This window comes from Miniopterus schreibersii (genome assembly GCF_964146895.1).
Source record: "Miniopterus schreibersii genome assembly, chromosome: 5".
In the NCBI taxonomy this organism is placed as follows: Eukaryota; Metazoa; Chordata; class Mammalia; order Chiroptera; family Miniopteridae; genus Miniopterus; species Miniopterus schreibersii.
In genome coordinates, this window is record NC_138106.1 from 39,970,278 (window position 1) to 39,996,286 (window position 26,009).

At 34.8% G+C, this 26,009-nt stretch overlaps 1 protein-coding gene across 3 annotated transcripts in view; it reads left to right on the plus strand.

Moving 5' to 3' along the window:
• The first annotated feature begins 2,768 nt into the window (after positions 1–2,768).
• Positions 2,769–26,009, plus strand: part of TP63 (tumor protein p63) — a 201,619-nt gene continuing 178,378 nt past the window's right edge. Inside the window, exons 1-2 of one of the 3 annotated variants that reach the window (XM_081138594.1) lie at positions 2,769–2,908; positions 3,132–3,206. In XM_081138594.1, the coding sequence (XP_080994720.1) occupies positions 2,898–2,908; positions 3,132–3,206 (86 nt within the window). In that variant the 5' untranslated portion in view covers positions 2,769–2,897. The remainder of the gene's footprint in view (positions 2,909–3,131; positions 3,207–26,009) is intronic. The other 2 variants (XM_081138593.1, XM_081138590.1) reach the window with 2 other exon arrangements.

Consider the following 26,009-nt stretch of genomic DNA (forward strand, 5'->3'; position numbering starts at 1 on the left):
AGTAGCTTTTTGCAAAGATAGAATCATGTCATTCATCTGACCGTATTTTGCTAGTCCCTGGAGACACAGACGAATTGGGTAGCAAAGCCACCTTCCAGTCGTTCCTGTCCTGCCCAGGAGATGGGGCTTATGCAAAAAGAGCTCAAATCCAGGAAGAAAGTAGCAGCTGCCCTTGCGGGAGAGCAGGTAGGATGATCAGGGCCTCGGCGCCAGGGGAGCTTCCTCTCACCCAGAGCCATGAGAAAGGCTTCCTGTTTTGTTTAAGGATCTGTAAGATGCAGGTATATACTGATGGGGTTTAAAAACATTCTGGATGGGGGGAAATATGATCCAAGGCAGGAGAGTGTGCAACTTAGCAGGTGCGAAGTAATTCACAGGGTCTAAGCGAGCCGGGCTGTGTCCTGATACCCGTGTGTGGCAGAGGGTACATTGTCCCCTGTGAGGAGCGGGAGGGAGACACTGCGGCTTTCCCTGATATTATGTCCCGAGTTCAGGCACTAATGCTGCGATTTCCCGGAGCCCTTCGCTTTCTCCTCTTCATACAAATCAAAAGTCTTCACAAACAACATCAGTCACACAGGTAGGTCATAGTCAGAAAGGCAATTAATTGCCTTCTCCTAGGTTTCTGTATACCTTATTCTATTACGATCTCTTGCCTAAAAGACTTACTTTGTTGGAAAAAATATCTAACTTGCATACTAAAAAGTAATTTATGCATTGGTAACCTGAGTTCCCTGGGGGAAGAGAGATGAAATATACATATAAGTGGCAATTATGATAATTATGGTATAATTGTTACTTATTTTCCCAGGTTGTGGATGGTTGTGTGCTATAGGTGTGCTGTCGAATCCTAGAGAGTTTGCCTTTTTGTTCTTGGTCTAGGTAACTCTGCATTTATTTTCACAACCCAATAGGAACAATATCTTCCATTTTTACTTATATAAAATTGTTTGCCATTTAGTATCTGTCCTTATTAGCTAAGTAAATTTAGGATTTTTTTTATAACAACTATTCATGTCAGGACATACATTTTAAATGTTGTTGTTTTTTAAATATAAATTAGGCTACAAACCTTTTGAAATTAAAGACATGTTAGAAATATTTACCAATTGATAATTTACTTGGGAGTCTGGAGTTTCTGCTGGTAATTTAAGACGTTTAGAACAGTTCTGCTTATGTCCTGGAAGTAAATAAACATCAGGCCCCAGAAGAGCACAAAGTGTGATACAAACACCAGCAGCGCCAGCCTCGCCTGGGAGCTCCTTAGAAATGCAGAATCTCGAGCCCCACCCCAGACCTGCTGAATCAGAATCTGCAGTAGCCAGATCTCCAGATCACTTGTAGGTGCGTTAACATTTGAATAGCAGGGCATTAGATATCATTCTTTTAGTTAGTTTTACAAATGAGAGAGGCAAGGCCTTGAGTGATGGAACAATCTGGCCACGGTCAAGGGATGTTGAGTATTTTCAGTTTAAACTATGTATGTTATGGTTATCTGTATTTGCCAATAGCAAGGAATAAAGTCAAACACTTGAACTCCAATTAACAAATCTATAATTAATTGGTAAAATGATCTTCCCTTCGAGTTTCACATTTTGTAGAACAAGCTGTTTGATTTGGCTGAGGCTCAGGCCGGCATGTCTGTGAATTTCACAATTCACAGATGTTACACACTCTCCGGCTAAGTAAAGGGAGAGAATGTCAAGTTTTAAATAGCTTCTCCCTTCTATCCTGGCTGAAGCAACAAGTAAAATATTTGTTACAAAGTACATTTTGAATTTGAGTTTCTTCTAAAGAAATGTCAAATTCTCTGAAAAGAACTTTGGGTTGTCTCACAACTTTGACAGCTACTGATGTCACCAGTTTACAGGTAACCCTCGATTAGAGGGTGAACAGAAGATGTGAACTTGTCATGTTAGTGACACTTGGGCACACACTGTTGTTTCTTTTTTTTTTTTTTTTCCTGTTGGAGTCTATTTTAATTTAGCTTCTGAATCATATTTCATTCAATTCCAAATCCACAACACCAGGATAGGTTTACAGCCTGTATCTGGAAAGGTAGTAAATTATTCCATAGGTAGACTTTTCTAGTATTATATAAACTTTCGGATCTCTGACCAATTTATTGGTTTTACTCCCCAGTAGGTCCAGCCAAAGCAAAACCAAAACCAGCATAAACAGCAAGACATAAATAAGAGATTGAGACAGACTGATAGAGACTAAAATTAACTACAATGTTTTCACTAACAGGTGATTTGAAATGATTTTGTAAACTCAAGATAGTCTAAAATAATATTTTTATTTTAGTGTCACGTTAAGCATTGTGTGTATTTGTGTGTGTGTGTGTGTGTGTTTGAGGTAGGATATTTTAAAAACTCAACAAAGGTTATTTTCTTTTATTTGGGGCAGGCGAAACTTCTAAGGGGAATGGATATCTCTCTCTTAGTTGAGAGGAAGAGTGAGTTCTAGGTTAAATATAATCAAGGAATTTCCCTGTCTTTGCTATTTGAGATTGTGACCACAACAGGCGGTTGGCTGAAAGGGAGAATGAAGAAGGGTGGGGGTTGGGGGGAGGTGGAGATAAAAAAAAAACAAAAACCCTTCCTAAGCAGCTCTGTAAAATATTTAGCTCCAGAGCAGCTACAGAAGTCCTCAAATCAAATCAGTATGCAGATACAAGGAAATGTTAATTAGCTGGAGCAGGGTGGACACTCATCAGCTCGGTTCTGTTATAAAAGCCCAGGCTGCTGAAATTAAACTCTGATGCCATTCATGCCAGCATCCAATCACCAGAGAGACCAGAAGTTCAGAGATGCCTTCGAGTTGCCAACAAGAGTGGCCACTATACGTCAAGGACTCTAAAGCCTGGTAGAGGGGGAAGAACATCTTTAGAGAGGATGCCCAGCTGGTAAGATTTGACTGTTTCTGATGTTTTAGTTACTTGATGAATCTCATTGGCTAAAATCAAGAAATGCTCCGCCTCTTTGCAAATGTGTGAAGGGGGAAAGTGTCTAAACTTCTATGTCTGATAGGAGTTGACCCTCTTGCTTTTAGCCTCCGGGCTTTCCGTCTCTATACACAGGTGTATGTGTATATGTTATATAATTCTTCTCCATTTGTTGATACCAAAGGGCATTGGAGGAAATGAATTTTGAAACTTCACGGTGTGCCACCCTACAGTACTGTCCCGACCCTTACATCCAGCGGTGAGTTTAAACGTGACAGAACTTCTATCAGAACTTAACTGGAGTGACTTGTATATTTGGAGTGTTTCTGCCCTGTTCAAAGAGCAGCCCCTCCTTGTTTATGAGCACAGGGATATTATTTTGGATTTTCTGTGGACTTAAAGTGGTCTGTGGGCATCTTTTTTTAAAATTTTCTTTTTTGGTTTCTGTCTGAATGGACAAAGTGTCTAAGTCTGAAGACAATTTCCCACGGTTTCTTAAAAGAAATATCACATGATTTTAAGATGCTTAAAATCTGTTATTTGTCTTACTCAGCACTCACCCACCCAAGAAGAAGACATTTCATTGGATAGGGATCATCCATGGATGATCTCCAAGTCAAAATAAACACAGAATACTTTTGATTTATTAAAAACAGATAAATAAGCCATTGTTATTATATCAAGGAGATTATGACTTGTCATTTTGGCTCTAAGGAATATTTCCTTCTTAATTTGTTTCATAACAAACATCACCTTTTGACAAATCTGACTTGTAAAACTTATGATTATACTGAATTTTATTTATGTTTATAGAAAGAAACATTTGCCTAGCACTAAGAAGGAATATTAGTGAGCATGCACGATGTGTGTGTGTGTGTTTCAAATTAGAGTTTGCTATTTTTAAACTGGTAAATGAAATCTGAACAGTGTTTTTCCAGTCATAAAGTTATGGGAGATATTTAAGCCGTATGTAGCAGTGTGATGTTCATTCAACAGCATGAGATTTGATGTTGGAATTTTGTACTTTATTTTATAAGACTAATAAGAGAGAACCTCTGAGTGTTGAAAACGGTAGGGTTACCAAGGGGTTAACATGTCATTCACTATCCTTGCCTATTGGAGCCTCAGACCAGAAGTAAGCAGGCTCTCTGGGCAGAGTTCAGCTACTGTCGCATTGCCCGGGCAATTATGGAAGATGTGTGATCTTTTTTCATTAATATGATTTGTCACCATGTGGAACAGTAATGTGGACTATCTAGGCTTTGCTTCTCTTGTTTTGAGGTTTCTGGTAGGCTGTGTGAAAAAGCAGAAGAGGAAAAGTAAGGCAGAAAGGTAAATGGAATGGTGGAGAGAGGAAAGAAAAGAAAGGGGAAAGGGAAACAAGGAAGGAGAGGGAAAAATGTGAAATGTGGATGGTGTTTGGTGCCTGTCTTGCTCTCTCAGGAGTTTATGTTCTTGGATAACTTGAAAATTAGATTTAGCTGGAGTTGGAGATTGGGTTGATAAAGTGCAAAACACCAAAGATTTTTTACATCTCAAAATTATTTTTAGTCTCAAAAGTTTCTATTCACTAAAAATCTTTGAAATAATATTTCTAAGAGCATATGCTAGTGAAACACTAGTTGTACAATGCTTTCCTGGAGGGCATCTTTTTTAAAGTAGGTACTTGAATCTACCTAAGCTCTAGAAGAAACTTTCTCTATTGATTAGCAGTCCACAGGTTAATATTCCTGAACGCCTCTGTAGCAGGCACACTGGTGTGCCGCAAGAATTTTAAAATGTGCTATACCTGACTATTTAGTCAGGGGCATTGACCTCTTTTCCATTACATTGTCAAATAAAAAAAATGACCGGAGCCAACACAATGATCATCAGATGAGAATGCATCAAAATGATGCCTATTTTTTGGTCATATCTGCAAACAATATATTTTTGGTGTGCCACAGAATTTTACTAATTAGTTTATGTGTGTCATGAGATGAACAAGGTTGAAAATGGCTGGTCTAGAGACATTTCTAGTTATTGATGAGAGAAGCTTGTAAATATAAATAAATGAGGAAATTGCTTTTCATGCTGTTCCAACAAACTGTTAGTTCATTGGGCAATTATCTGTTTTTGACAGATTGTGAAATTCAAAATAATAATAGCATTTTTAAATAAGTTTAAATTTGGCCTGAGCTTTGATCATGGTGAGTGCCACTTTGGGGAAAGGAGGGAGGTGTGTTGGGGAGCTTTGAGATTGCAGTGCAGAGTGGTCAGGGAATGTTTGCTTAATAAATTGCTTTAGGCAAGATTATGTACTTCCCATTTGTAATGATACTTAACTGGCAAATAAGTTAAAGGGCAGAAAAATATTTGTTGGCTGAGCATCTACTCTGTGCAAGACACTGGAAATATAAAAATGAATAAAATGTAGCTGCAATGTTTATTTAACTCTACAGTACTTATATATTTCATAACATATTTTTCTCAAATATTTTAACTGTCTTGTCACATATTTTAGGGACTGAATTATTACTATTTTCCTTTTATTACTTAGTGAGTAAGTGAATGAATGAATAAGTGAAAAATAGATTACTGTAAGTAATCTATGATACCATACATTGTCAAAGCAAATATCACACTGTATTTCCTTTGATGCCTAATGAGTGAATGGGTTTGAGTTGGTTTTTCTAAACAGACAACTCTTGTAGTTCTCATTTTACAAAACCTATTTTAAGATAGACCAAATTTAATCATTCTATAATCATAATCATCTACATAGTTAAATTTGTCTTTTTCCTGACCTTGTCTTTAGAGAGAAGTCACAAGAAAGAATTTTCAAAAACAGAAAGAATACCTTGTTATTTTTAACTCCAAGCTACCTTAATGCATGAATTTACTTTTGTAACAAAACAGAATAAATGAGAGATGCTATTATCATCTATTACTGAATATTAATGCCATTCCCCAAAAGCCAATTTTAAAGTATTTCATACATTTAAAGTATGAAATGATAATCATTATCATAGTTAAAATTGAGATTTAACTCCCTGTTTTTTTCTGTCTGAATATATTGACATACTGTGCATTTTGTTTTTCTCTGATGTTGATGCTAATTTACTTCAGTCTTTGCAAAAACTTCTCTGAAAATCAAAAAAGTCCTTCGACTACAAAGCTTAGATTTCCCCTTTGATGACATTGACCATTTCAAAGAAGAGGTGACAAAATTACATCTTGTCATTTTATTGCTCACTTAATTCTAACAAAAATATCAAAGCATAGATGAAATTATGCAAGATCAATAAAGAAGAGCCAATGAGTAAATTACTATTTCCTTATAATAAAAACTTTATAAAATAAGTTCTATTTGTTTCTTTCTTATTAGGCAAGTACTAAAAATTTATCATTTTAGAAGCTAAACCTTGTTGATATATTTTTGGGGTTATAATTTGGGTGCCCTTGAATCCCATTAGTTTTTAGAATCACCATCCAGTTTTCAAAATAGGTTTTTTAACCAACTAATATTAAAAGATTAAATTCTTTCAAAAGAAGCTGAAACTGTTAAAGTACTGTGTGGATGAGTAAGAAGTATTTCCTGTGCCAATTACATATTGATTGTGAATTTTATACTTTTTATTTTTGCTTAAAGGTCAACTTTATCAACTGTTCTTTCTAAATGTATCCCAAAAGGAAGGGTAATGACAGTGAACCTAGAGCAGAAGATCATTACCTTAAAATCACGTACAGGCATATGTGGTTCTGGGTCGGGTGTCCTCCTCATGCCTCTTTACATCTGCCTCCCATTCTTCTCCTTCTGGTTCTGTACCCCAGAAAGTGAACTTCTAAATATCCCATTGACAGTTCCTTTCCCCTTCAGTTTCTCTTGTGTTTAACCACTGGGAACCTCTAGCAGGAGATTGAAGGATACAAGGAGAGTGAAGTTGGGATATATGTTTCCCTGGCCCCCTCCCTGCTGGATTTTCTACTAAAGGCTGTAAGTCCTGTGAGAGGCCTTTGCCACAGGTCCAGGTGTCTTCAGTTCAAGTAACTGCCCCCTACTTTCCCTCTCCTTCAAGCTTAGGGGTGGTAACCATTCCTAGCCACTGTTAGCTCCAAAAAGGCCTATCAAATCTCTTATCCCTTGATAAATAGTCATTTCATTTACTCTTTGTTCAAGTGCTCTTTTTTTCTGCCAGAACCATGGCAAATCCAAAAATAAATATATGCCCATAGTGTTGTGTGCAAAAGAAGACTTCTAAAATGGATATAACAAATAATAACACAATGTAATTTCTGATGTGAGATAAAGGATATATCTACCCATTGCAATAAGCAAACCAGTTTATAGTAAGGCCGATTTTTTAACTCTAGCCATCTCCATAATCACTAAGTTTCTCTATCTGAATGAGTCTACATGCTGCAGTTTGTGTATGTTGTTTATACTTGAAACGAGGCAAGGCAGAGGGCAGGAATAATTATTTCATAAAGAAATATGAAGGTATAATTTATCAACAGCAACTAATGTAACCACCAGCTGTGACCAAGAAAGAGCTGCTTTAAATCCTTACAATTTTTACAAGAATAAGTTTTTAAAGACCTTTATGGCAACTTGTAGCTAGCTAAAAAGATTCCGTGTTACAATTCTGTCTACTGCTCCTGAGCTGTGAGTGTATTCAAATGGCAGAGAGGCAGGGAAGTGTGTTAGCTCTGTGTGCATAGGACTTGTCAAAAGATCTGGATAATGGTTTCAACTAATTATGTGACCTTCATGAAATCACTAAATCAAAGATTTCTCATAAAGTATGTAGCGATAAGAAACTCTGATGTACTACCAGAAATTAGACTTTGAGAATTAAATATAAACCCACGTAAACTGTGAAATTCATTTCCTTAGTCTATTTGCTCAGTCCTACTATTGTGTGGATGGCATACCAGCAGAATGGGGATTCTTTGCCAGCAACAATTGTGTCTTCATGTAGGCATACCTTACATTCCATTTTGCTTTATATCATCTTTAAATTAAGGACAAAGGTCATTATGGGTTTTGGCATGATCTTGTCTTGTCTCCCTCAATTCTTATACTTTAGAGTTGAGAAACCTAAATCCTAGAGGGGTTAAGTGATTTGCTCAAAATCACACAGCAAAATAGTAGCAGAACAAGGACTGGAATTCAAGTCTCTTGACTCCCAGTTCAATGCTATTTCTACCAGAGTACATAACATTCTATTAGATCTGCATAGGACTTCATGGTTAAGAAAGTATTTTCCAAAACATTAAGTTTCTGATCCACCTAGGAGGTGGGTAGGTGTGGTTGGCAGAATAAAAGCCTCCAACGATAGCCATTTCCTAATCCCAGAACGTGCAAATATGCTAGATTACACAACAAAGGGGAATTAAGATTGCTGATGGAATTAACACTGCTAATCAGCTAGCCTTAAAATAGGTAGATGATCTTGGATTATCCCTGTGGACCCACTGTAATCACCAGAGTCCTTAAACATGGAAGTAGGAAGCAGAAAAGAGTCAGAATGATGTAATGAGAAAAGACTCCACAGATTTTGACAATGGAAGGAGATTGTGAACCCAGGAAGGCTGGCAGACTCCAAAAGCCTGAGAAGGTCTGACCTACAGAATTGTAAAATAGTACATTTGTATTGGTTTAAGCAGTAAATTTGTGGTAACTTGTTATAGTTGCATTAGGAAACTAATTCACCCAATAGAGGATTTTTAATCTCCAAATTGTGGCTATGGAAACTAAAACTAATTTTTTTGTCTTGATTTGTTTGTTTATTTGTTTGTTTGTTTGTTTAAGGTAGTCCCTGAACTTATTTATTTATTTGGTGCTGAGTGTGGAAGGTAGAAGCTATGAGTCAGATACAGTTCTAGACCTCAGGAAATCCAAAGTAGAGCAATCTGCATGGAAATAACCCAATGAGGTATGAGGAAGGACAGAAATACCCAGGCATGCTGTCTGGAGACTATAAAAGCACCCTTCTTGGAGGCAGCAAATTGGAAGGGTGATTTTTGTTGACAGCATCAGTTAAAGTTTCTCAGAATGCTTTACATGGAGATACATTTGACTCTTAGTTAGTAGCTGAAAGTGTGAGGCCCAAATTCAGATTCAGGAAAACAGTAATATACTTGTTCACTTCCGATGCCAGGAATTCAGAGAGATGTGACATCAACACCCTGAGTCTATGATTTGATAAATCTAGGTGAAGCTTTGGAATTGCATTGTAAACAAAAACAAAAATTTTCACTCATGTAGTTTTCGGACCACTCTTGGAAAAACAACTTCAGGCCTTCTGGCGCTGTAAGGTTCCCAGTTATTTCTAGGTTTACAATTACATTGATGCCTCCATTTGAAAAACAGACAATAAGCAGCAGAAGGAATGCAAAATTAACATTTTTGTCCAGCACTCCAGATGATTTGTTTGTTTGCAGACCCAATTTTGAGAACTGCTACCTGCAGCGAGCAAACTTGAACCTAATATCCCAATAGAAGCTCATAAAACAGTATCCAGCGGTATGAACAACAGACACATGCCTTCCCAAAGAGAGACTTTGTGTACTCACCTTACTTAAAAGCCAAGTGGACTGTGAGATTAAAGTGGCAATTTTCAATCTGTTTCAAGAGAGCCAAGTTTCTGATCAGCTGTTTTGCAGCTCAAATTTGTCCTGACAGGGTTTCTATCTTCTTTAAAGAACCCAGCAAAGACTAGTCCTCAAGCAGCAAGTGATGGGTGGATGAAGCACTATAATTATGATCAAAGCCTAAAGACTCTGGCCTATATAATTATGCACTTCTCAACCTCTGAAAGTCACTTTGTTCCATTTAAAATCGGATAGAAGTGGACATGGGGTGATGTGTACTTATTGGTTAGTCAAGGTTTTGGTAATGACAGTTATTAACATTTCTGTTTTACCTTAAGCCATAATATTTGTGGATAATTTAGATGGAGAGAATTAATTGCCCATTCTCTTCTTATTGTTTGCCTTCCATTCTCCACTTATTCCGGACTGCCCTTTTATTATGAATTAGACTCTTAGAAGTTCAAAAGAAGATCAATAAGTTTAAGAGAAATGTAAGGGCTCAAAATCCCCTTACCGCTTTCAGATTTTCAGTACCCTTTTCTTTTGTTTCAAATGAGCGAACTTAATTTGCCAACTTGAACAGTCACCACCCATTTTCACTTTCCATTAACCCAGGCAGCTCTTTCATAATTAAGGGCAAAACCAGCATCATAATAATGTTAAGACTGAGAAAGCATTTTAAGGCAAGAAGTACAAAATTGAAAGATGTTGTGATAATTAAACAAGCTACATGGTTACTTAGAATAGATTTTTAATGTAACCTTTATTAAAGATGTGGTGTAGATTAAAATAAATAATATATTACACACAAATTCATGATGGGTAATACTGCAACAGAGACTTTTGCTTTCAAAGTTAGGTATCTTATGCCTTAAGATTGTTGATTGCATTTAACATATCCACCCATGATATTCTGACATTTCCTCAAGAGCTTCCTTAAAAATACCAAGCTTTAAATATTTTATTTGAAATTCATCATTAGTTGTTTTTTTTCTGGTTCTGTGAAACATCCATTTTATATTTGATATATATCAAACTGAATTTAATAGTGCCTTTTGACCTAGCCAGTTTTGCTTAGTGGTTAGAGCATCAGTCCAAGGACTGAAGGGTCCGGGTTGGTGTGGGAGGCAACCAATCAATGTGTTCCTCTCACACCGATGTTTCTCTCTCTCCCTTCCATTCTCTCTGAAAAGCAGTGGGGAAAATATCCTCAGGTGAGGATTTAAAAAAATTCTGTGCCTTTTACTTCTTAATTACATAAATAATTATAGTATACTTATTGAATTATTTACTCAATGAGAAAACTCACCTTCTTCCAACTTTTCCATGATATCATAAACTCTTCTAAATAGAAAGTGCTAATAAGATGTATGTTTCATTTTATTATTTTTAACACTTCTGTTATCTCAGTCAATGAATGAAAACTTTCTGCTTGACAGGATTTTCAAACTAAGTTATGAGCAATCAAAAAACTTCTAGTCAAAATGATATTTTTTCAGCATCTCAATTGATGCTGTACAATAGGATAAATCTTTGCATTTAAATTATCCCAAAGCTAATTTTTTAGTATCCTATAAGGGCTTATGTGGCTTCTTTTTTTTATAAATATATCTTTCTTGATTTCAGAGAGAGGAAGGGAGAGGGAAAGAGAGAGATAGAAACATCAACGATGAGAGAGTCATTGATCGGCTGCCTCCTCCACGCCCTCGACAGGGGATCGAGCCTGCAACCTGGGCATGTGCCCTGACCGGGAATCGAACCACAATCTCCTGGATCCTAGGTTGATGCTCAGCCACTGAGCCACGCTGGCTGTGCAAGGCTGATGTGGCTTTCATTGAGATTTCTTCACTAACACTTGAAATATGAATGAATGGCTTATGTTCAAGTTAGTGCTGGTGTAAATATAGGCCCTCTTAGATTTTACATTTGTGCTGACTCACTTACATGCAGAGTCTCATGTAAAACCATGTCTTCTCACTGAGCAAAAACTTTGATTATTACCCTATGAATCCCCTGCTGGCCTTTCTACCTGGCACTTGAGGCCCAACCTTATTGTTCTACATAAAATTTAAATATAATTTTACCTCTTCATCTTTGACCCCTTCAAAGCTATACAATGGAAAGCTCAATTTTCCCTCTACTTCTCTTCTCTTCCTTTCTTTTAGTTTTTCTCTCTTTCATAGAGGCTCTGTATTTCTTTGCTTCTTGAGAAGACAGAATGTACCTGAAAACTCTGTAAATATCACAAAGCATTTCTTTAACCAGCCCATGCTTTGCCCTGCCAAAGGAAAATTAGGGCATTTTTGTCAGCAAAAGTCAAAAATTGTGACAACATCTCAAAAATAAAAATATAAAAGTGGCAAAATATAGGACTTTTGGATTTTATAGGAAAATTGTTTTTAAGTATTAGTTTACCTGAGTTGCTAAGCACATTTTAAAGGAGTTTTGTTAATTAAGTACTATTTAAGTATATTTAAAAAAATAATGTTGTTTGGGGTGACAAGGAGCAGTAGAAAAAGGGAAATGATAATGTCTGAAATAGTTCAACCTCATTGTAAACTGCAAAACCATCCAATATGTTCAGTAAACATTTACTAATATTTATACTGGATATATGATCAATTTAAAAATTCAAAGTTTATAAGTATTTGTTTTTACTGTAGAAAATCTGGACCTAGAATCATCTGACTTAAGTGAAAGATAAAGGAAGATCTTTTAAGCTCAAGCAAACACATAAATGTCAGAGCACTTTAGGTATCTCAGATGAAACATGTTCAGGTAAGAGTACTTGTGACTTGATATTAATGATATCAAAAGTTATTTATTAAACAAATGACATGTCCTCAACAATAATGAAAGCCGTCAAAGAAAAATCTAGTTAAAACTGTGTTTTCCATGTCATTTTCTAGGTCAATAATACTTTTTTCTTTTTTTTAGATATTCACCCAGGGATTGAGGATATTTTTCCATTAATTTTAGAGAAAGTGGAAGAGAGAGGGGAGGGAGAGAGAGAAAGAAGAAAGAGAAAGAGAAAAACATCAATGTGACAGAGGCACATGGATTGGGCAGGGATCAGACCAGCAACCAGGTCGATAATTTTTTATATATAGAAATTATAATTATACAATAATTTCAATGTTTTATCCGTTATATAAATGACATCGGAATTTCCATGTGTCATGTATTTTTTGCATTTATCATATAAGTAACTGCATAATGATCTCATATCAACACAACTCAGCACATTTATCCTTTCTTTATTGAGTATTTAGATTGGTTGTAATTTTTGTTATAAATTTAAAATATCATATAGCCACCTTCTTTGTGTTATATCCTCGGGATTGTTCCAGGGGACAAATATTGAAAGAAGGCAAAATAATACATATTCAATCCATTCAAACTGCCATGTATTTACATTCATTATGTCATAAAATACTTTTTTTTTAAGCTAAGTAATAGCCCCCGTGTGCAGATAAGGAAAATGATGCTCAGAGAGATAACCAATTTAACCAGGGTGGCTTAACAAGTAAGTGGAAGGACTTTATTGTATTTTCACTCTCACCTGAGTGAGAATTTGAAACAAGGACTATCTTATATAAAGATTTTGCTGCTGCCCCCTAAGAAGTGAGAGGGTGGAAAATAAAAGGATATATACTTTTTTTAAGTTTCTGGGAAACATGATTATTTAAAAGTGCGTGCTGGTATATTTTGCCAGATTCCAGCTTTGGATATTCTTATTTTTAAGTTTTGCTAATTTAATAGATGTAAAATGACATGTGGTTTTAATTAGCACTTTTTTATTAGCTACAATTACAATTATAATTACAGAAACTACAATTACTAATTTTAAAAGATCTCAACTTTTGATCCTGCATTTTTAGAATGAGCATAAACAAGCTGAATATCTCCTATTTATGGAATTCTTACTATGTGCCAGAAACTGTTTTAAGCACTTGACGTATTTAATTTTACTCATTAATCTTCAGACCACTTTAAGAGGTATTTGCTAGTATTACCTATTGCTAACCAAGGGATAGCAGTACAGTGCTCAAGAAACTGTATTTGGGAGCCAGTGTGCCTTGATCAATTCTCTCTGCCAATTGTTAGATCTGCTAACTTAATCTCTTTGTGTCTGATTTCTCATGTGTAAATGAGCATGATAATAGTAGTACCTTACTTACTGGTTTGCTTTGAGAAATGAGTCAATTGTATAACTGGCCGAAGACAGCCCCTGGCATGGGGTCAGCATGTATGTAGGTAGTAGCCCTAATTATCATTAGTCTATAGATGAAGAAATTGAGGCTCAGAGAGGCTGTGTAACCTACCCAGGGTAAAACAACTCGACAATAGTGGAGTTGAGTAGGATTATTTCTACAATGTGATTTTTCTTTTTTTACTGTCAATAAATTCTATGTAAGAATGGTTTTTAAGCATAAATAAGCCTTATAAAAGAGACCCTTAAAACTAGTTATTTAGGAAAATAGTCTGAATCTGAAGAGGAAAAACGTTACCAGGTATCAGTTTTACCATTAATACAACCTGGAGAGTACAGTCAATAACTTTCATTCAGCATAACTAGGACCTTATACACAAGGTTTTAACTTCACAAGCTTGAGTTGGCCAATTTGGAAATTTGGGACCACTTTCTTCAAAAACTCTCCTCTAATTATCTTTTTTCCCCCTCATTGCTTTTTCTACCTTTAATAATCTCTTTTTCTTTCACTCTTTTTGCTACTCCCTTGTTGTTGATAACTCATAAGGCCCTCATTCACTAATTTCTGTTACTTTTTTCCCATTTCCACTCCACTAATATGATTTTTTCCCCCATTGTGGTATTTTGACTTACCATCATCTTTTGAACAAACTTTCCCTTCATATTTGACTTTTTTCCTTTTACTCTTTGCTGAATTGTCTTAACTGTTCTTTCTCTGAAAAAACACATTTGCCCATTGGTCTCAGTATAAGCAAAGCTTTCTACACATTCTCCTTTTCATTCAAAGGGCCAAGAAAAGAAACCAACATAGTCCTTTCACAACACTGTTGTTTTCAAATCATTGTTTACCTACTATCAGTCAACAATCTCATGTCTTCTAAATCTCTTCCATCAAAGTGATTTACTGAAGTTCATGACAATGTACTGACCTTTAGATTTTCTTTGTAATTTGTCTTCATTTTCATCTTTACTTCTGCCAATGCTTCGGAAATTCCACTACTCCTTTGATGACCTGTCTACAATATATTCTCACAGTTTCTAGACTATCTCAATTTACGGAGCTCCAGTTTCCACTCCATTCCAGTTATCAACCCACACAACCATGGCCTAGACTTCATCACTACCTGAAGTTATTCCTGTCCTAAATCATACTATCTTTACTTCCCTTTCTGGTGACAATCTATTTTTGGCCCCTCACCTCTCACAGCCCAGTCTGCACTGAGTCTGCTCCTTCTGCTCACCCTCACAATGTCCCCTCAAGAAAATGCAATCCCTTCCTCAAGGGTTTTCTATATTTCTACTTATTTCGTAATGTCTTTTGTGCATGTTTACTTGTAGTTTCTTTTCACTGACTAGACCCTCACTACTCAATTGAAGTGTATAGAAAAATACAGAATCTGGGGACCCACATAAGTCCCCCTAATGAGAACTTGTATTTTAACAAGAATTCAAGGGGCTTTATGAATATATTAAATTTGAAAGCATTGTTCTAACCTAGTAGTTCTCCAGGTGTGGTCCTGAGAGCACAGCAATAGAAATGCAAATTGTCAAGCCCCATATAAGCCCTACTGAATCAGAAAACCTAGAGTTGTGCCCCAGCTGGTTTGCTCAGTGGTCAGACTCAAGGGTCTCCGGGCACGTACCTCGGTTGCAGGTTTGATCCCCGGCCCCGGTCAGTGCTCGTGCAAGAAGCAACCAATTGATGTGTCTCTCTCACATCAATGTTCCTCTCTTTCTCTCTCTGTCTCTGTCTCTTCTACTCTTTCTGAAAAGCAATGGAAAAAATATCCTTGGGTGAGGATTTAAAAAAAAGAAAAGGAAAACCTGGAGCTGTGGCCCAGCACACTGTTTTATAGTAACACATTCTTCAGAGACTCAGATGCTCACTGACATTGGAGGACCTGCCTATACAACTGTCAAAGAGGAAGGAGGGTCTTGTTTATTTTGATACTCCCTGTAAATAGCACATATTTTCAAGCCCCACTTTCCTACTATGCCATTTTGTTTATATAACATACACTACCTTCCAAAATACTATTTCATTCACTTATTTATTGTTTATTTTTTATTCCACACTAGAAAGTAAGCAACATAAAGGCAGGATATTTGCCCACTTTGTGCCCTGACTTATTCCAAACATGTAGAACAGAGCTTGGCACATGTGGGTGCTCAGTAAATAACTGCTGACTGAATGAATTATGAAGAAACAGTTCATTAAAAAAAAATCCTTAGCTGCTTATATTGCTTTTCTTGATGACCAAGAAATAATTTCTTTAAAAAGAGTGAAACATTTTTATTGAGAAAGATGTGTGGTGTTTTTTGTTTGTTTGTTTTTATCAGAGAAATAAGGCTTAAAAGGGTTGGGTAACTGAATCAAAGTCACGGAGATAGCCATTTGGAGAACCAGGACGTACAGTCAGCATTTCACATTCAGAATTCAGTGTTCTTCTCACTAAACTTCTCACCTATCCTGTTTGTAAGCCTGCACATCTTGTTAGTTCAAATCTCTCTTGTAAAACCTTTTCACATATAGCATTTGAGACATAGAGATATTATTATTTGATTTTAGAAATAAAAAACAACAATAAAGGTAGAGAACTAGTAACCGGCTGAATGTGAGTCACAAGACAAAAGAAGGATTAGATTCCTGGAATCTAATCAAATAAGCTTTTTGTTATTACATACTATTTCTCTCTTGCAACTATTCATTTAAAAAGTATACTGAGTGCCATCTATGATTTATTCCAGGCACTAGTGAGCAAAAATGTATCTCTACTATCATGGACCTAATATCTTCAATTCATCTATAAGCATATAACTTGTTGAGTGGTGGAAAGTTTCTGCATAAAAATGAGGCAAGGTAAGTTCTATATAGAGAGAATGACAGGGTTGGAAGGAATGCTATATTAAATGGGACAGTCATCTTCTAAGGCCTCTTAGGTGAGGTGACCTTTGAGTAGAGATCTGAAAAGAATAAGAAAGGAATTTGGAAGAGAAAGATATTTTCAGGCAGGGAATGCAGGGAGATCAGAGAGGCTGGAACAAATGAGCAAGAACAGGAAGATAGGGGATGAGACTGATTGTTAAGGAGTAGGCTGTAAAGAAGAATTTTTTTCTTTTCTCTCATAATGATTTTCTTTTTTCATATTTTAAATGATCACTTTGGTTGTGTGCTGTGTGGGGAAAAGACTGTAGTGACCAAGTCTAGGGGCTGTTGTTCTAGATAAGAGTTGATGGCGCTTTGTACTAAGGTGGAAAAGGGTGGTAGTGCCAAGGATATGTTTCAAAAGATGATCAGTAAAAGTGTTGCTCCTTATAGAGATGGGCCTTATTTGGGGCTTTTGTGTCATCTGTAGAAGGGCACCGTTTCCCCACAGCATGGCATTACCTGAGCTGCTCTCAAACTTGAAAACTTAGAAGACTAATGTGCCAGCACAAGATCAATTTCTTGGTTAACCAAACACTCAGAGATCAATACATGAAAATTTGAAAGACAATGTACTACCTCTTCTAATGAGAAGTACAACTATCTTGGATAAGCTTCTGGTATGCATATTTTTTTTCTATAGGCTTATTGTTGGAGGATGCCAAATAAGATTTACCATGTTGTTAGGTAAATATAGCATAGCAGAAAAATAGGAGATAGATGGATAACTTGATAGCCTGATGCATTCATCTTCTTATAGCTAACTCCATAAAAATATACCCACTGAAAGCATCATATAGAGACTCATCTTGGGCCAGAATATGCATGTGCTGAGACACAGCTGAGACACAGCGGCCAGAATGTACCTCTCTCTTATTCCTCAGCCCTGACCAGTGACCAACAAATTCTCCCCACTCTCCACTAGCACATTCTTCCTTCAAATGTATTAATATATTTGATCAGTTTCACTCTAATTTTGGCAGAGACCATTTTATTTCTTTGGTGCCCTTGCCAAAGAGATCCACTATAGTTTTGTTTTATTTACACAAGGCAATCAATTTTATTTCTGTTTCTGAATTGTCCCAATTATATGTCACTGTTATAAACTATCTAATTCTCCTAAAACTCTGCTCAATAGAGTTATCTACTAAATTTAGACTTATTGAATCAACTCAAATACAGTTTTCTTTTTAAATCACTGTGCCCAATGGACATTTTTGTTGTAGTAGTATTTGTCATTTTATCATAATAACTCAACCTAATTTTCCAGATGTCCCAGTTCAATCCACCTAAAACTAGACCTTTTTGGATGTATGGCAGGCAAGCTTTCATAAGCTATAATTGTTAAGCAAAAATTCCTTGAGTGTTTAATTTTCTTAAAGCTTTGGCTTTAAAATATGTTTAATTTATAATAAGATGCTTGTCTAGTTTTCTATAACCTTTATATTTTTTAAGGGATTAAATCTAAACTTATTCTTAGTCTTTGTTATTTTAGCACCAAAAGAGTGTGTTAGGAAGAAGGATCTCAAGTCTTTCATGTGGTCCTTTGTGCTTGGGGGAGAAATGGTTGAATTTCAGCCCACCCTCAACTAAGACTGAAGAGATTAAAGACTCAAATAATCATTAAATTCTCTCTTTATGTGTGTTTATGTTATTCATAGTAAATGCTATAGACTTAATCTCCCATTTATTTGTGAGACAACTTTGTACTTATTAACTAAAGCTGGAAAAGCATAAGATCCCTTTGCCAGCAAGATGTCTTAAATACAAAACCAGTTGAAGTATCTCACTAAACATATGAAATAAATATTTATTTGAGTAAAAGAATGTTAACACCAAGCTTTTCATTAAAAAAAAAATTAAACATTCCAAAGACACAAATGACAGAGATAATTTATGACAAAATAAAAACATAAATTATTAAAGTGAAGTGTATATGAAATGAAAGTTAATATTTAGGAAATTTACTAAGGGGCAAAAAGTGCACACATTTTTGGTGTATATATTTTTATTTTTGTATAAACTAATTTTAGAAGTATTTTTCAGCTGAATCTTTGATATTACCAATGTTTTCCTTGAAAGACACCGAGGTTCTTAAATATGCCAATGTTGTAATGCTTTTACAAAAATATCTAAATAAAAGCCTAAAAGAAATAATCAATATAATAAATAAGTTGAAAATCTAGAAATGACAAAGTCCTTTTATATTTTTATATATTAATGACCTAATTATTTAGAAATATTTTATGTACAAAGATGCCTAACCCTCAGATTTCAACATAAAATTTCCTGGCCTACCTCTTTCATGCCATGTCCTCCTATTTTCCATTGTCACATGTCCATTATAATTTTTGTTCAGTTTGATGAGCTGGAAGTTATCTTAATTGGGTTACTGGAAAGAAGCCAAATTTTAGCATTTGCATTCCGCTGAGAACACCTGGGTGGGAAGATCATGGGATAGCTCTTGAACTATAGCACCCTGCAATGAATTTTGTAGTGATGTCAAGCCTTGGTTATCAGTTAGGAAAAAATGCCATGGCTAACCTGTTCATGGGCTCACAGAATTTGAGGGAAAGAAAGAAACATTAGTGATTTTTTAAAGCTACTTTTCATCTATTGGAACACAAATAAATGGAAATTGAGACATCTGCTTCTATAAAATCTTTAAAAATATTTTAAGGAAACTTCTGGTTTAACTCTAACATGTGAAGTGCTCAGAAGTTTGTAACTCTCTTAAATCAAAGAAAAGCTGGACAAACTGAAATATCAATAACTTGTTTTATATTTGTCAGAAAAGAGAGGGTGCAGGACAAATGGTCATCATAAAATCTGAAGAGAGGGCTTCATACAGAGAGATATAGTAGAGATCTGCTTAGCTGAAGCAGAAGCCACAAAGCCATTAATTGATGTTTATTAATTACTTGAAGTCTTATCAGCTAGCTGAGAAACTCCTTGCAACTACAGTTGGGGGCAGGGGGCACATTTTCGAGGGCTTCTAGTAGGAACCCTGCCAGATTCTCAATATGAGGAACTCAATAAGATCCTTCATTGAAGAGGAGGGAAAGAGGAATCACTATGAAATATACAGAGATTTTTTTCTTCAACTACCACTACAGGTATATTATTGACAGGAAAAGACTTTGCCAGAAGCTCTTCAGTTGGGAATCTTCCCACTGAGACCACATTCAGGCTTAATGTTTTAGGGAAAATAAATAGTTGAAAGGGGTCAGGATTTCAAGGAAATAGATTGGGAATATTGCAGTCAGAAAAGGGAGTAAGTTTCAGAAGTAATAAAACTATACTATTAGAGAAACCCTTGTGAAAGTAACAACCCTATGATACAGACCCACTGAAAGACTGAGATTTAATTAGAATATTTTAGAATCTTTCCCCTTCCCAATACTTACCACTGTATCATCTGGACTGCAGTATAATTGCAGTAGGTTATAGCTGAAAGAGGTGCAAGGCAGACTCTCACAAAGGAAAACTCAAAGACAAGTAAGATAACAATAAGGACTATGGAGGTATTTGAAGCTTCTGATATCTATATGTTCAGCAAACTTTATTCATAGCCTGAATTCTAGCTATATTAACATAAATCATCACAGTAAAGGTCAACTTCAGTTCCAATTACACTATTACATGCTTAGATTTCAGTACAGAATTCCAAATCATATAAAAGGCAGAAAAGTTACAAAATGAACATAATCAAGATAATCCATCTCAGATATGACATAGGTGGTAGAATTATCAAATAGGAGACATGCAAGAATAGATAAATAATATAAAATGAGAAATGAAAATTTTAAGAAAGAATCAAAAGGAAATGTAGGAATAAAAAATATTATAACACCACCACCAAGTAGGACTTATCCCAGTTGTAAGGCTGGTTCAGCATTCAAAAATCAATTCATGTAATCAATCACATCAATAGGCTAAACAAGAAAATCACATGATTATATCAATAAATGCAAAAAATTATTTGACAAAAGTCAAAACTCATTAATGATAAAAAAAAAAACTCTCAGAAAACTAGGAATAAATGAAACTTCCTTCAGTTGATTAAGAAAAAAACACTACAACCTACAGCTAATGTCATACTTAAAGGTGAAAAATTAGAAGCTTTCCTAAAAAGGTCAAAAATAGGCACAGATGTTCCCTCTCACCGCTGCTTTTAATATCATATTTGAAATCCTAACTAGTAAAATAAAACAAGAAAGTGAAATAAATAGAATACAAATTGGAAAGAAAGAAAGAAATCCCTTTTGGTGACATGATTGTCTATAGGAAATCTGAAAGAATCAAGCAAAAAATCTCCTGGAACTGATAAGCAATTATAAGCCAGGTTGCAAGATATAAGTTTAATATACAAAAGTCAATTGATTTTCTTCATACTAGCAGTGAACAAGTGGAATTTGAAATGAAGAACATACTACTTACATTAGAACACATAAAATGAAATACTTTTAAGTCTAACAAAACATATACCAAGATCTATATGAGGAAAACTGTAATATACTGATGAAATAAACCAAAGAATAACTAAATAGATGGAAGATTTAATATTGTGAAGATGTCATTTCTTCACAACCTGATCTATACATTCAACATAATCCCATATCAAAATTCCAAGAAGTTATTTTGTTGATGTGGACAAAATGATTCTAAAGTTTAGATGGAAAGGAAAAAGACCCAGAATAGTAAACACATTATTAAAGACGAAGAACAAAGTTGGAGGACTCACACTACCCAACCTCAAGACTTAACATAAAGCTACAGTAATCAAGACAGTGTGGTGTTAGTGAGAAAACAGATAAATCAATGGAACAGAATAAAGAGGCCATAAATGGATCCACATAAATAAAGTCAATTGATTTCTGACTAAGGAACAAAGATTTTTTTTTCAACAAATGGTGCTGGAAAAAGTGGACACCACATGTGATAATAATAATAACAATTATCATCATCATCATCTAGACACAGACCTTACACTCTACATAAAAAAAAAAACCCTCAAAATTTATCATAGATGTAAATATAAAACTCAAAATTATAAAACTCCTAGAAGATAACAGGAGAAAATGTAGATGACATTGGGTATGGCAATAATGGTTCAGCTGTAACACCATAGCCACCATCCAGGAAAGAAATCATTGATAAGCTGTATTTCATTAAAATTAAAAGACTTCCACTGTGTAAAAGACAATGTGAAAAAAAATGACTAAACAAACCACAGACTGGTATTTGCAAAATGACACATCTGATAAAGGACTGTTATTCAAAATATACAAACAACTCTTAAAGGAAATTAAACAACCCAATTAAAAAGGGGGCAAAAAACCTGAACAGACTTTTCAACAAGGAAGATTATGGACAGTGAATAAACTAAAGAAAAGATGCTCAACATTATATGTCATTATGGAATTGCAAATTAAACCTATGAAATACCACTTTAAAACTATTAGAATGGCTAAAATCCAAAACACTGACAACACAAAATGCTGGCAAGGATATGGAGCAGCATGAACTCTCATTCATGGCTTATGGGAATGCAAAATGATACAGCCACATTAGAAGAAAGTTTGGCAGTTTTTTACAAAAACTAAACATAATTTTACAACATGATCCGGCAAATTTGTGCTCCTTTGTTTTTTCCCAAATGAGTTGAAAACTTATGTCCACAGAAAAATCTGCACATGAATATTTATAACAGCTTTATTCATAATTGTCAAAAGCTGAAAACAACCAAAATGTACTTTAGTAGGTGAATTGATAAACTGGTACATCCAGATGACAGAATATTACTCAGTGTTTTAAAAAAAAATGAGCTACCAAGACATAAAAATTGAAGAAACCTTAAATTCATATTACTAAGTGAAAGAAGCAAAGTTGAAAAGGCTTTATAATGTATGATTGCAATTATATGACATTCTGGAAAAGGCAAAACTGCGGAAATAGTAAAGGGCTCCGAGGTGGTTGGGGTTTTAGAGATGAAGGGATAAGTAGGAAGAGCAAAGAGGATTTTTAGGGCAATGAAACTACTCTGTATTGTATTGTAATGGTAGATAAATGCTATTATATATTTGTTCAAACCCATAGACTGTACAACACCAACACTAATATTTACACTAATGTAAACTATGAACTTCGGGTGATAATGATGTGTCAATTTAGGTTCATTTATTGAATACATGTGAAGTGCTTTAGCTCATTTAATTCTCAAAACATTTTAAAGACCTAACAATATGGAGACTCAGAGAGTTTACATTACTTGTCCAAGCCTATACAGATAGGAAGCCATATATTTGGACTTTAAACTCAGGTCTGACCGTCCCCCAAGACTATATTCTTTCACCTCCTTTACCTCCTCCCTATAAGCTCTGCCCTTAAAGGATTTGGAGTTTTGCAGGGAAAGTAGACATATAAAGCAATAGTAGATACAACAGCAATAACAAAAACAATAACAAAATACCCAGCAATGTTAGTCAATATGAATTCAATAAATCATTTACTGAGGGCCCATGTCATTACTCACATCCTTTTTATAAATTGGAAATACAAAGGTTAAAAGAGTTATACTCAAAGTCAAAGTTTTTAAGCAATCAAAATGACAAACTCTAAAGCTAGAGTGGACCGTCAAGGTTATCTCGTATTGCTTCCCTATTATCTGAGAAAAAATAATGTCCAGTGATGCAATATGCCTTGACCTGGATCACATAAGAACCAGACCTAGGTTAAGAAACATTGACTCAGAATTCAAACTTCTGGCCCCGAGGTTTATTCAAGATGCTATGTTTTAAGTTTTCTCTTGATGAAATATCAGCAAAATGATATAATAAGTCTTTATTATATATACATTTTTGTTCTGTTTGAGTTTATAAAGTATTTTAGTGATCTCAGGCTAGTGCTAAATTTTCTGCCTTGGTTATTAAATACAATAAAGTTATACCTACTTTTATAATGAATGCAATAGTAACATTTCTTTCTGTATGATGTTTAATAAAACCTTTAACTTTTTATGTGTGCACATGGTGTAAGGCTATAATTTTATTAAAGGCAGATGGGAAATGGCTGGTGGGACTGGTGTGCTGGAGCTAGCTCATACCTGCTCAGAACAGCTGGTTATTAAATTTTCAAAAAATTGCAAACCAATTGTTAAACAAAACCAATATTAAAAAATAAAGTATATAAACTTATAACTAAATAAATAATATTACAAATGAAGCCAAAAATAATCAAATTAATCAGTTTAATTATTTTACTGCTACTTATGGTCTTCAATTTTACACTAATTGCATTTTTGAGGTAAAACTCCTCCTTATAAGTGAGTGCTACTACCCATCTCTTCTCAATTCTACATTCAATGGCACTATTTTTACAGCTTAAAATTGCCCATGGTTGTAGTAGTTACACTACGGAAATTGACATATACCACAATTCAGAGATTTTTCCCCCAAGAGATGCAGTTGTTAAACATGTATCAGCATACCTCTGGGAATAGAAGAATTTTACAAATATTAATCAATCCCTTCCAGCCATAAAATCAAGCCTTATTTGATATTATAATCTTGTGATTATGTTAAAATGCTTTTGTACAAGATCATATCCCAGTTTGGTATGTTCTGTGTAAAAATTCCAAAAAGATTTCAGTCTAAGCACCTTGCACATGAGGTAAATGTGATACTTGCAGCCATTACAATTTGCTTGAAACCATGAGGGGACATGTCCAAGGGCTGAAGCCAACATGTTCAGGATGACAGAGAAGGAAGAAGAGAACTTCAGTCCTTCATGATGTTCTTGAACCACTGAATTAATTAATTTTGGAATCACACTTCAGACATCTTGATATATGAAAAATACATTATTGTAAAGCTACTTTTAATTGGGATGTCTATTAATTGCAACAGAGAGTAATCTAACTAATATATATACCAATTACCCTTTTTATAGCTAAAAGTCAGCTAATTTCTACAGCCAGGACAGGAAAGTTCACTTAAGGTCTTATTAGCAGTTCTATTTTAAAGCCTTGTCTTTTTTATTTTTTATTTTAAGTACAACTTTGACTTAATTATAGCCTCCAGTATTTGAAAGTGTTATTGGAACCTAAGTTCTTCATGTGAAACATACCCAGAAAGAAACTTTTTAAAAAGTATGAAACTCCAAATATATATTCACATAATTTTAAGTACTAATGGCCATTAAGAATATCTGATGTCTAACCTAAAATAAATATAATTTTCTTTAGCAAAGTAAGTGACATGAGAATCCAGTTATTTAAATATTTTCTAGGCCTTTCTTATTTTTGGAGGCCATTTATAGTCATAACAAACTTATCAAATATGTTATCAGTAAGTATGCATCCAATTATAAACTGATGAGTAGCATTTAATTAAACATCATTCTTCTAATTCCTAATAGTTATAGAAATAACACGTACTGATCTGGTTTTATACCATTAAAAATATGACCTTTTAGCGAGAAACTCCATTTTGTTTGAAGAAGGAAGAAGTACATACACACTCTACATTAACTCAAAAACCCATTAAAAAGTGTCACACAAAAATATCAACTAGGGCAAAAAGAATGATTATGGGGAAGGGGGTAATCATTTCTTCTATGCAAGAGAGAAACAGAGAATAGTAAAATAGATTCCTATGGTAAGCATAATGTTACATATTTTAACAAAAACAACAAAATTGGAAGTGTTCAAAGGCAAACTTCAATCTGAATTCCAATATGCTAGTGAAAGAAATAGAGAAGAGAGAGAAATAATGAATATGAATAAGTGATTTGGATAGGTAAATAGTAAAATAGTAATAGATAATACAATATTGTTTAATCTTTTGCTTTTTTATCTTTTGAGATGTCAGGGATCTAGAAGGCAGTTGAAAAAAATTCTTTATAGCTTATGAGTAGAATAAAATGATGCATTATCCTAAATTTAAGCTTATTTTATACAAATGGTATTCTAGTAACAGAATTTTAGTGTAATCCTATCATTGGCTCAATGTTTATTAAAAGATAAGTGTTTTTGTGTGTTTACTCAGTTGTATATATTGACAAAAAAATGTATTTGGTATTTTAAAGTGACAATAGTAGAACTTATGTTTGTGACCATATGTAAACACTAAAATTGGACAAAACATATGAGAAAACTGTTTTCAGGTATTAGTCAACAAATGGTGCAAGACTGCAATACTTGAAAGAAGAAAACTCTTGAAGTGTGTTCCTTGATTGTTCTGGCTCTCTGCCTGGGAACAATTTCCTAAACTGTGACAGAGGAAGCTGAACCATAAGCAGAGCACAGAGGTCCCACTGAAGTTAGAGTGCAGAGCAGAATGAAGAGG